General features: G+C 41.9%; 1 protein-coding gene across 4 annotated transcripts in view; it reads left to right on the forward strand.

Moving 5' to 3' along the window:
* AMOTL1 (angiomotin like 1) overlaps positions 1 to 12,743 on the forward strand; it is a 142,354-nt gene that overhangs the window by 49,519 nt on the left and 80,092 nt on the right. Inside the window, exon 1 of one of the 4 annotated variants that reach the window (XM_037029712.1) lies at positions 7,387 to 7,391. The exons of the other annotated variants lie outside the window; for them this stretch is intronic. Within the exon in view, the coding sequence (XP_036885607.1) occupies positions 7,388 to 7,391 (4 nt within the window). The 5' untranslated portion in view covers position 7,387. Of the gene's footprint in view, positions 1 to 7,386; positions 7,392 to 12,743 lie in introns of those variants that run through there. 4 annotated transcript variants of the gene reach the window in all.

The following is a 12,743-nucleotide window of genomic DNA, read 5'->3' on the forward strand; positions in this document are numbered from 1 at the left end:
TAATGAAAGTTATATGAATGGCTTTGTGGCCATTATTAAGTAAAATAAGGATTACCCCAACACAAGCACTGTGATACCAGGGTAGTCCATCTGGTAACGGAGTGGCTAAGTGACTAGTGGGCAGGCAGTGCATAAATACACTAGACAAAGGAGTGATTCACGTCCTGGGCGGATGGAGTGGGGCGGCGAGAGATTTTTATCAGGCTGCTCAGAACAGCGCCAAATTTTAAACTTATAAATTGTTTATTTTGGGAATTCTCTGTTTAATGTTTTCAGACCGAGGTTGAACAGGGATACCTCAGAAAGCAAAACCATGAACTACTGTGTATAAATGTAAGGCTTTTAAAAGAAAAAATAATGACTGTGAGACTAGGGAATTGCTAGTGAAAATTGTAAAAATCCGAATGATTTTCCAGGCCTATAAATGAAAAGGAGGTAACTTTGTAATCCCTGTTAGTATTTTTGATATACAAAATTCTCCAAAGTAGCAGCCCCTCTCTCCTCCATGCATTTTAAGTGCATGTAGATGCTCAGGCCAGGAAATTCTCTAGTGTTTTGAATACTTTTTCTCCTAGTTTTTCATTAATTTTGGTAGGTTCTTATATCCTAGAATTACTAGGCAATAGAATACTTGGAAAGCAAGTAGTAGTTTGGAGGACATATTTGATTATAAGCTTTGTTGGAAATAGTCTGAAATTGTTGAAGTTTTTGTTAGTTTGCTTAGCAATTAAAAATTATTTTGTTGGTTTGATTTTGTTTTGTCTTGGAGGAAAGACAGAATTTAAATCTCGGCCACTGTGGGTAGGTCAGGACACTACTTTGCTGGCAGGACACTGTGCCCGGCCTTGTTTGTGGGTTGGCACCGTGCTGGGTTCTCCAGCTTTCGAGGCCCTTGGCCTCCCTTCTTGTGAAACCCTAGGACATATTCACTCCGAGCACTGAGGACAGGACTCCTGGACTCCCAAAGGGGCGCATGCATCAGGCATTGTGTCTGCTTTTATGAGGCAGATGGAGAAATAGCTCTAAGGTGTTAGGAAATACGTCCCTGTTACGACCCCGGAGAATTGGACTTAACTTTTTAAAAAATGAAGTCACATGGTCCTACTGTGTATGTTTGAATCTGTGTTTGGGACATCACTAGCCATTAGTGCAGCTACATACATCTCTTTTGTGTGTTTTGTTTTTAAGTAAAATGCCTGTAGTTCACTTTTTAGAAAACTTTTCATTTTGAAATGGAGCTTTATAGGAAGTTGCAAAAACAGTAAAGAGGTCCCCTGTGCTCTTCACCCAGTTCTCTCTGTTGGGAATGTCTTATATAACTGTAATACAATAGTAGAACCAAGAAACTGACATTGGTACAATCCCCAGAGCATATTCAGATTTCTGTGTGTATGCTTCTGTGCAGTTTTTTCACACACGTAGATTCCCGTAGCCACCACCACAATCAAGGTACAGGACTCTTTCGTCAACCTCAAGGATTTCCCTGGTGCCAGCCCTCTGTAGTAACATCCATCTTCCTCCCACCCACCCCCCTCTCTAAACCCTGGTGACCGCTCATCTGTTCTTCATCTCTGTAATTTTGGGAATGTTATATAAATAAAATCATGTGGTATGTGACCTTTTGAGATTGGCTTTTTCTCTCAGCAGAATACTCTTGAGAGCCAACCAAGCTGTTGGATTTTCAATAGTTCATTCCTTTTTATTGCTAAGGAGTATTTCATGGTGAGGACATTCGGCTTGTTTCCAGTCTGGGGCTCTTACTGTTAGATAGATGCCCAGAAGTATGATTGCTTGATTTTATATGGTAAGTGTATGTTTTAGTTTTTAAAGAAATTGCCAGACTCTTTTCCAGAGTTACCTGTATTATTTTACATTTCCACGAGCAATGAATGAGAGGTCCAGTTCCTCTGCATTCCCACCTGCCTTTGTTCGTTATTCTAGCTGCTCCAATAAGTGTTCTGGTCTTATTGTAGTTTTAATTTGCATTCCCTAATGGCTTATGATGGTGAACATCTTTATATATGCTTATTTGCCACCTGTGTTTCCTCGTTGGTAAATGTCTGCTGTGTCTTTTGTCCACGTTCTACCTGGATTGTTACTGTTTTTCGCTATCGAGCTTTGAGAATTCATACATTTTTGATACTAATCCTTTGTCAGCTGTGTGGCATCCGCATTTTTTTTCAGGATGTCTTCTTGTCTTTTTAACAGGATATTGTGCAGGAAAAACAGTTTTTAATTTTGACAAAGTCCAACTTACTGATTCTGTTTTCCTTCTGCAGATCCTGCTTTTGGTGTCACATCTACAAACATTTTGCCTAGGCCTGTATCCCAAAGATTTTCTCCTATGTTTTCTTCCAAAAGTTTTGTAATTTTATGTTTTATAGTCAAATAGTAGTTCATTTTTACCTGCTTAAGTATTTGTATGTCTTGCTGTCGATCTAATAGGTGCTCATTATGTTTTTTGAGCTTTAGAAGCTCACGGACGGATCGGGCAGATCGGGCAGGGCTTCTACCCGCAAGAGCCCACTGATTGGTGGGGCTGTGTGTGGACATTCCGTGTGCTAAGTGTTGTCATGGAGACCAGGTGCTGAGCACTGAGTGGAGAGGACTCGCTTTGGTCCAGGTGGTCAGGGCGGGCTTCCCTGGGCGTGCTGCCGGAGCACAGTGGGAGTAAAATTGGTTCTTGCCTTTGGTCCAATTTTTGGATATCTTTATTGCCACAGATTCTTCAGTGTGGGCTACCCTGGTTCTTGAGCATATGCTGAAGGACTTAGTGTAACCTGAGTTGTTGATGACTGTTTTTAAAATTGCATGTGGGATAGTAGCTAAAAAAATGAAAATGCTATGGTTAAATAACATACAAGACTATGAAAAAAGTAAATAGATTTGAAGTTTGGGTATGTATTTTAAAAAGGAGATAGTACTTTGGATTGGTTAGGAACAAGTAGATGTGGTTTGCTTCCTGGCCTTGCATCTTCCTTGCTATGTAACTTCAGGGAATTTGACCTGCGGAAGCCTCATGGGTAAAGTGGAGCCAGTAAGAATTCTTGCCTCACGAAGTTGTGTTGAGGGTGAAATGAAGTAATGTATGTATAGCACTTAGCACAGTGCTGGGCACATTAAAAGCATCCAACAAATGCTTATTACCATAATACTAATAATATTAATAACAATAATTATTAAAATAGGAAAGAGACACATGCCTTTATAATGATGTTATGTGTATTCTCATATATCTCCTTTCTCTGAGAAACTGGAATCCCAGTTCTTATTCATAGAAGTTTACCTTTTCACAGTTGGGAACACTGTGTTGTGTACCAAGTATTATTTATTGAATGAGGTTAGAAGCCAGAATACTCTATTCACAGTCCAGTACTGCCTATAAAAATAGACCTTTTCCCACCGAAAACCAAGATTTTTCTGAAGAACCACCTTCCTCCCTGCCCTTGACCGCAAGAGGTGGCAGGAGGCCTGGCTGCCGGAGTTGAGAGTTTATCACCTGAGGTTCAGGGGAGCCAGGACTCCTGTCACAAGGTCATGTCCCAAACTTCACAGTTAGCAGCTCCCTTTCCTTCCCCGCATTGACCAAGTTGTTCATTTCCCAGAGGAAGTGGGTCAGGCCTCAGATGTACAATTCTCACTGCGCTGTGCTTCTCAAACGTGGGTGAGCATCATAATTATTGGGGGAGCTTATTTAAACACAGACTGCTGGGCTCCACCCCCAGAGTTTCTGTTTCATTAGGTCCTGATGGGGCCTGAGCATTTCCATTTGTAACAAGTTTTGAAGTGATGTGGTGCTGCTGCTGCTCTGAGGACCACACTTTAAGGACCATTATTTTAGAATGTGGTTCTCTTTAAGTTGAACCCAGACTAAGGTGCTTAACCCTTTGAAATTGAGTCTATTCATGTTAATGATTGAGATTGACATAGATTGATTTCTAAGGTTACTAGTTGATGCGCGTAACTATGCTCTCTCTTTTAATTGCTCTTTTGTGCCTTTCTCCTTCCCAACCCCAAGTTTTTCTTTTCTCAGTTTTCTTAAGACATGCCAAGTTAGGGTATATGGCTGTCCTATGCAAACTGTCACTTAACCTCTATAAAATAAATGTGTTTACTAGATCCATATATCCTGAGGTCATTCAGGCTTAAATGAGATATTGGCATGTGGAAGGCATATGTAAGAAGTAAAGCATGGTGCAAAATCAGTTTTTTATTATTTTGTGAGATCTCTATTTGCCTTTGGAATAGTGTCCAAAGGGATTTGGGGGTGGACTTGCCTCTCCTGACACTGAGTTTTATTGCTGCTGGGAAGTCTTGGTAAAGGTCACATGGATTCAGGGGTGTGACATGGAGAGGATCCTGGATGGGCCATTGGGCTCGGGGCTCAGAGTGCCTTCCACACATGCGTTGGAGGCACACTGATGTGGAGTTGTGACAATGACCAAAGGAGGAAGAACTCAGTGCAGGAACACAGCGTGAGCAGATGCTGGGCTATCAGCGGATTCAGCTGCCTTGTACACAAGAAATATAGTTCTATCAGATTCTTTTTCTGGTGGCTTAGGACAGATGTGATCTGACCCCTATCATTTTTTTTAAGGCCATAGGCCTACTCTATCCACGGTAGCCACTAGCCAGATGTGGCTATTTAAATGAATTAAAATTAAAACTAAAAATTCCAGTCCTCCATCATACCAGCCACAATTCAGGTACTTAATAACCATTTCCAACAGCAAGTTCTGTTGGCCAGTGCCGCCCTAGAGAGCTACCAGCTCTGTTTGTCTGGGGGCAACATCACTGGGTTTCATAGGATGGGGCAGGGGCACATTTTTGAATGAGATGTATCTCTTCTCTTTCCCTTGGAAGTCTGGTGTGGACCCGATTAGGAGGAATACCCAAGGGTGACTGCTCTATCCGAGTGAACCTCATTTTGCCAGTTCTGTTTTGGAAGGTGAATCAGCGAGGCATTTGTGTTACGATGGAGATGGAGTTTCCTGGGGTAGCAGGCTGTTATTATCGAGAGGTATCTACTGTTTTTAGTAATATCTGAGGCTTTGGTTTAGTTCATGGGGTTCTTTCAGGGATCTGGTGCTTCAGAGAAGCAAATAGAAACGCTAGGGTGGATTTAGCCTTCTGGAGAGGCTCTGAGGCCACCTGCACTCCTCCCTCCGCCTTGGGTCTGCTCCACTATTGAACCAGCCTTTGTCAAGCAGGGGCAGGGCGCTGGCCTTGCTCGTCTTGCCAGTCTGGGCTTGCTCAGGTACCATTCCACACTGCGTCATCCTAACAGGTGCCTCCTTTGGAAGTGTTCTGTAAACTGTAAAGTTCCTTTCCTCGCTTACCCCACACCCTGTCAGTCACTAGGTCCTTGCAGTTGACATGCAAAGTACTTCTTGCATACCTTTCCTTCCTTTGCATGGCTCTACAACCCAGCCTGTGTCCTGGACTCTTGGGATAACCACATAACAGGTCTTCCTACTTCCTTTTTCCTCACTCCCCTTCTGATCTACTCTGTCCATCCTTTTTCCCCTCCTTTCCTCCACCTTTTCCTCCACCCTTTCAGAACCGGCAGAGCAAGACAAGGATGAGAGTATCTTGTCCTCCAGGCTCACTTTGCCTCCTGTGTAAGGTTGGCTTTGCCCACACCCTCTGGCCCTGTGCCAGGGAAGAAGAAAGGCCTCTCACCCTCAGCTGCTGCTTCTCAGCTGTAAGGGCTACTCCAGATACAGTGACACCCCGAAGGAGGGGTGAGGCAGGGCCTTCCTAACATGAGCTATATGATTTTTGTGAAGGGCTCTGAGAACCAAGTTTCTTATGAATGAGCCCCCTCTATCTGGGGGGTTTGGGGAAAGTAAAAAATATGAAATTCTCTGGCAAGGCCCTCTGTCCTGAGGTACTAGTCCCTAAATATCATGGCGCATCCTTTCCTAGTCACGGGAAAAGGTTGAAAGATAGAGGGGCAGACAAGATTGCCTGTCTGGGATCTTGTTTGAGGAATGGGGGAGAAAGATGAGGAAAAATAGAAAACGAGACTCGGAAACCTGCCTTTTCGGAATTATGGACACTAGGGACGCAGCACCTAGGGGACAGTGGTAAATTCACCACAGAGCACGTGTGACACCAGTCTAGTTTCGGAAAAGAGAGACCATCTACTGCTCCGTTATCTAGAAGCGTACAGGAAAATGTCTTCTGAAATCACAGTAAACTTAAATTAAAACACCTGGGAAAGTAGTAATGCAAACGGTATCACAAAACCAATCACACAGACCTTAAAGACAATGCAAGTATCAGATAATAAGCAGGAAGTTTGTTAAAAGACGTAATCCCATCAGGCTTACCGTGCTTGATGGTGCCTGGCCTGGCAGACCCACAATGAGTGATGGTGGTGTGAAAGTGAATAAATTTACTTTAGCTAACTTTTAGATTTGATCCTTTGAAATACTTCTCAAAAAAAATTAAAGGCCCTGTCCAGTAGCTCAGTTGGTGAGAGTGTCATTCCCCAGTCAGGACACGTGTAAGAACCAGCCGATGTCTGCATAAATGGGTGGAACAGCAAACCGATGTTTCTGTCTCTCTCTCTCAAAAAAAATCTATAAAACAAATTTTTAAAAAATTTGACACTGTAGGGTTTAAAAAGTTCTGCTCCAACATATGGATTATTTTAGTCCTGGACTTAGAGAAAAAAAATTTCTGAAATTCTGAACTTTCATACCTTCAACTTCCTCCAAAATAAATTCTAGGAACTTGGGGCAGGGGGACTTGAAATAAATACAAATGTTTGTATTTTAATAGCACTTATTAAATAACTAGGGTCACTTTATTAGTTTAGGAACATCAAATGGGTTATATGTAATTAAGCTTGGTCATGAAGTGAACGGATTTTGTAGTATTAAATTTAATAGTTTATTTGGGCAGCTACCACAAATATTCTAATTGAATTTATTTGAAATATTTTTACTTTCTCTTAATGAAGGTATGTGTTTGAGTATTAGGGAGTGTGACATTTCTTGTTTTTGGACAGAATGCAACTCAGGGGAAAATTTGAGTACGGGAGCAATCACTTCTCAGTAAGTGTGTGTCGCGTGAGTAACTCTGGATTGTACAAGTCAGTGCTGAAGTGGAGAATCCAGTGAGAGTGCAGAAACAGAACACAGTTTCTGTGTCGGATTTTCCCCTCCACCTGACCTTCAAAGGTCTGCCGTGTACCCGGCACCGGACTAAATGTGGGGTGTATGTCCTTTGTCCTGTGGAATTTACGTTTTAAAAGGAATGTAATGAAGGAAGATGTTAGAGAACAGAAGGCAGATGAACTGGTTTTTTCCACTCTGAGAAAGTGACTTACAACTGTCTTTCAGGTAGCCTGTTTTCACTGTGAACTGATTAGGAGGAGATGGGTTTAAATCGCAGGCATCATGACTTCTAGAAGTGTGGCAGTGTCCTCTCCTGGGGGGCTTAGACCAAAGATTTACTAGATGTGTGGGGGTGTCTCGTTCTAGAGATCTCTTTAAAATGAGTAAGTATCACTTAATGGGGTCCTGTCCGATTGTGGGGCATGGGCCTAATGGGCTAGTTGTCATGTGTTTTTTGTGGAGCTCAGTAGTTCAGACAGCTGGAAACCTAGATTCACTTCCCACCTGCACTGCTCACTGGCTTTCTCATTCTTGGACAAATCATTTAACTGCTCTGTCCAGTAGTTTCCTCATATGTTGTATGAAAATAATAGTTATACCTTCCTCAAAAGATCATTGTGAGGATCCCAGGTATTATGTGAGCGAAAACATGTAAAGTGCTAAAAACACTGTCTGACACATCGAAAGAGTTGTGTTAACTGTCATCAGTGTCCCAGTTCCTGTTGCTGTAACAAATGGCCACAAATCCTAGCAGCTTCAAACAACCACTTAATCATCCTCCCAGGGTCTGTGGGTCTGGATTTCACGCAGGGCGTGGTGGCGGTGTCTTATTTCTGCTCCCTTGTCCCTAGGACTTCAAGTGGGAAGGAGGCTGGATGGAGGTGAGTGGGTGGTTTGGGATTGGGTCACGTGGACACTTCTTTATTCACATATCGGCTGCCCGGGCAGGGATGACCGGAAGGCTAGGCCTGTACACGGAGCACCTGCAAGTGGCCTCTCTGCAGGGCTTGGCTTCCTCACAGTTTCAGGCTAGTCACTTTGTTTATCCACATAGATCCCTGTTGAAAGAAAAAAAACAAACTTCAAGCTCATCAATACAGCCGTGAAACGGAGGCTCACGTTGATGATTTCTGTGCTAATTCAGACCTGAGATTCAGAATCTCTAGAAATGTTACATTATGCTCTTACCACATTGATTCATACATTTTTTCAGAGAATTATTGAGTTATTTGTTGCACGGCACACTAGAGAAATGTTCTAATGGGTCTTCTGGCCAACTGGTAGTGCTCTGTATCCTGAAGTGAGGTCAGCTGTTTTTGTTCTTTTATTGTTCATCTTATTGGCCAGGCCATTATAAGATTCACTGTTTGGAGAATGAAAATAGCTTTTAAATTGCCACCTAAGTGATGATTACGAAGCACTAGGCTTTCTCCCGCTTTTGGTAGTAAAGGGGTCAGTCTCTCCTCCATGGCCAAGGGAAAGAAAGGTTCACCACGGTAGATGCAGAGAAGAGATGTAGGGTTCACACCCCGGCCTTCTCCTGTTATACCACAGATGAGGTGAAAGTTACGGAACAAAATGGTCCCAGGAGAGGAGAGGTTTTTCCTTACCTTTATTACTTAGTACAGAGAGCCTCTCCTCCCAGTCCCGGTAACTACCCTGTTGTCCTTCTGTTCAAAGAGGGAGCCTCCTGGCCGCCGAGGGTATTCTGGTTAGAGTCCTGACACCCTCTCCAGGCCCTCCTGTCCCTAAACCTGGATGCCAAGGTGGCCAGACAAGTCGGGAGTCTTCCTTCCTTCCTTCCTTCCTTCCTTCCTATTTATTAGCAGGACCACAACATTAGGCTTAGTTTCAGAGAAATTGTGTTTTTAAGACTCTCCTCATTTCAAATTCTTGGAAAGTTGAAAATGTAATTTTAGTCCAGTTTGTCAGTCAGCGGAACAGTCTGATCTAAAAACCTCTAAAAGCTTTCATCTCTGATCTGTGTGAGCATCTTGCTGTTTTTTCTTTTAAACGCTTGCTGATTTGATCATCTCTTGGAAGTGAATTTTAGAGCTGTGATTCCTGTTCCTTTTCCCTCTTCTCATACACAGAAGCTAGAGTTTATGGAGCACTTACCATATGCTGGAACACTATTTACAGCCCTCTCTACTCTCTACTGTCTCATTGAATCTTCTTAAGAGCCCTACGTCGTAGGTCCTGTTACCACCCCCGTTTACTGAAAAGGTAACGGACACCAAGAAGTTAACTCATTTATTCAAGTTCACAAAACTCATAAATGGTAGACTGGATTCTTGCGTTGTTTAAGCAGCAGATTTGCCAAAACAAAACAAAAAGCATGGCACTTTTTTTTCCAGTTAGAAGATATTTTCTCCTTTATCTTTTTTATTCTCTAACTCTTTTTAATACTCCAGCCCTTTGGCTTGACAACCTCGTTCTCTTCTCTAAAGTCATCATGTCTTAACATCGTTCCCTTTGTCTAAGGATTGTCTGCCTTCCTGCTGGGCAAGTTATTACAGTTTATTTTCTCCCCACTTCCTAAAAGTAATCTCATGGAGACTTTTTGCTAGTGAAGTGTCATTGTAGCTATGTGTTCCTTTTTGTAAAAAAAAAAAAAATTCCTTGAGGGCAAGAAGGTGCATTCATGTGCAGGTGTTTTCTGGAGGGGCTGCTGTCTCTCTTCAGATGCATTTTCTTTAATCAACAGGGTCCATTCATCTGACAAATAGTTTTCCAGCCGTGCCCTCCAACAAAGGGCCTCTGTGTGCCTTCTTCAAGTTCACTGACTTCCAAGGTTGGGGGGGGGGCATCTTCCTTTGCCTAGGCAGGAAGGTGGTAACTCAGTTGTAACTGACATGTAGTCATTTTCATCGTAAACTTTTCCTTAAGTTTCACATCTTATGATCTCTTCCCTGTGGAAGAGGCTATATAACATAGAGCGGTGTTTCTCAGAGTGTGGTCTCTAGGACCTTGAAGGTTTCTGAGACCTAAAAACTACCTTCATAATAATACTAAGATACCAAGGCACACAAGCCTTTTCCACTCTGTAGACGTTTGTGCCTGCGGTGCCAAGCGACCCTGGGAGCACTGCGGGGGCCGCGGGTGAGCCAGCAGTGGTCAGGGCGCTCTCACCGGCACGCAGTGCCAAAAGCCTGTTTTTCACTCATGCTCTTGTTGAAGCAGTACAAGTAACTAATTTTAATAAGTCTCTGACCTTGAGTACATCTTTTTAATGTCTGTATGAAGAAATGGAAAGTACACATGAAGTACTTCTGCAATCTAAGGAAGAGTATTTGTGTGACTGAATGGTGAGCTTAACTTTTTTAAAGTTGTATTTTATTAATTATGCTGTTACAGTTGTCCCAGTTTTCTCCTCCTTGCCCCCCTACACCCAGTACCTCCCACTCCCTCAGGCGACCCCATACCATTGTTCATGTCCACGGCTGATCCTGTAAGTTCTTTGGCTGCTCCCTTTCCTGTACTAGTACTGTATGTGCTTTACATCCCCATGACTGTTCTGTAACTACCCATTTGTACTTTTTAATTCCCTTACTGCTTCACCCATCCCTTCCTACCCCTTCCCATCTGGCAACCACCAAAAGGCTCTCCATATCCGTGATTCTGTCTCTGTTCTCCTTTGCTTAGTTTGTTTTTTAGATTCAATTGTTGATAGGTATGTATTTAATGTCATTTTACTGTTCATAGTTTTGGTCTTCTTTTTCTTAAATAAGTCCCTTTAACATTTCATATAATAATGTTTTGGTGATGATGGACTCCTTTAGCTTTTTCTTGTCTGGGAAGCTCTTTATTTGCCCTTCCATTCTAAATGATAGCTTTGCTGGGTAGAGCAGTCTTGGCTGTAGGTCCCTGCTTTTCGTGGCTTTGAATATTTCTTGCCACTCCCTTGTAGCCTGAAAAGTTTCTTTTGAGAAGTAAGTTGGCAGTCTTATGGAAACTCCCCAGTAGGTTACTATCTGCTTTTCTCTTGCTGCTTTTAAGATTCTCTCTTTATCTTTAACCTTTGGCATTTTAATTACAATGTGTCTTAGAGTGGGCCTCTTTGCATCCATCTTGTTTGGGACTCTCTCTGTGCTTCCTAGGCTTGCATTACTATTTCCTTCACCAAATTAGGGAAGTTTTCTTTCATTATTTTTTCAAATAGATTCCCAATTTCTTGCTCTTTCTCTTCTTTTGATGTGGTTGTGCAAGGAGCTGAGCTGTGTTTACTTATGCTGCCATCTTGACCAGAAGTCTTGAGCTTAACTTTTTGTGGAACAATATTTTCACTTGAAGGAATAACTAATGATAGTTATTCTGAACTGAGTATTTGGTAGGTATTTTATCAAAAATGAATAAAGGGAGCCTGTCACTTCAAGAAAATCGGTGGACAGTATTTGTTGCCAATGATAAAACTGAAGCTTTCAAGTGCAAATTAGAATTTTGGAAAACCCACGTTTGCCACTGTTACCTTGACAGCTTCCCAGTACTGTGTAAATGACTTTCCTGATAATTGCAACCCGTGGTATGTTAACAGATAGGATTTTGTAGATATCACACTTTAAATTTCTCACTGTTTGTTTAGGAGATCCGCATACTTGAAAGAACCATTTGTTCCCAAATAACCAATATATGAAGTTACAAAATCCTGCCTGGGCAAACAAAGCTCCCTTCAAAGTGAAAGATACACCAGTAGATTTTGATGTGATAGACTATAGAGGCAGACCCATGACATGCTTTTATATTTCACATTGCAGCTACCTTTGAGTAATAGCCACTGTTGAATTTTGGTGTAGTTTCAAATAATAGGCACAATTTTCTGAAACAGCTATAAAAATATGCTTTCTTTTGCCAGCTGTATATTTGAATGAGGCCAGGTTTTCTTCATCTACTTAAACTAAAAATCATACAGAACAGATTGACAGCAGAAGCAAATATGAGAACGCAGCTGTCTTCCATTAAGCCAGGCATGAAGAAATTTGTAAAATTATAAAACATATACAAATATCAAACAGTACTCCTCTCGCTGCTTTTTGTTTTAGAAATGAGTTCCATAAAAGAATTTTATGTAAAATAGGTTTATTGTTATTTTTAAATGAATGAATATATTAATGTTTCTCAGTTTTAATTTCGAATACAGTAAATGTTGATAGATATGGCTCACATGAACAGAAGCTCACTGGGTCCTCAGTAATTTTTAGGTGTGTAAAGGGGCCCTGTAACTGAAAAGTCTGAGCACTGTTGGCATAGGGATAAAGACCATGAATTCTTGGAGCCAGACTAGCTGGCTTGAATCCTGGTCTTACCCTTTACTAATTGTGTGACTTTAGGCAAGTTACCCTCGGTGCCTTTGTTTCTTCATCTGAAAAATGAGAATAACCTTCATAGAGTAATTATGAGGATTAAATGACTTAATGTCAATTACTCAGAAGAGTGTGCTTCACATGGAAAATTCTCAACGGTGTTTGGTTACCCCTTTCCAGGGCTTCCCGTTGATACGTCTCCAGAACATTTTATTTTGCAGCGTGCCTCCCTCTGTTCTCCCTCTCAGCGTCCTGGCTGATTATAAATTAGGGGCTCTTACACTGGGGTTTGTAGTGAATGCTATGTATTCTTCTA

The sequence above is a fragment of the Sturnira hondurensis genome, unplaced genomic scaffold, assembly GCF_014824575.4.
Source record: "Sturnira hondurensis isolate 20B ecotype Veracruz unplaced genomic scaffold, ASM1482457v3 Scaffold0020489, whole genome shotgun sequence".
NCBI classification, from domain to species: domain Eukaryota; kingdom Metazoa; phylum Chordata; class Mammalia; order Chiroptera; family Phyllostomidae; genus Sturnira; species Sturnira hondurensis.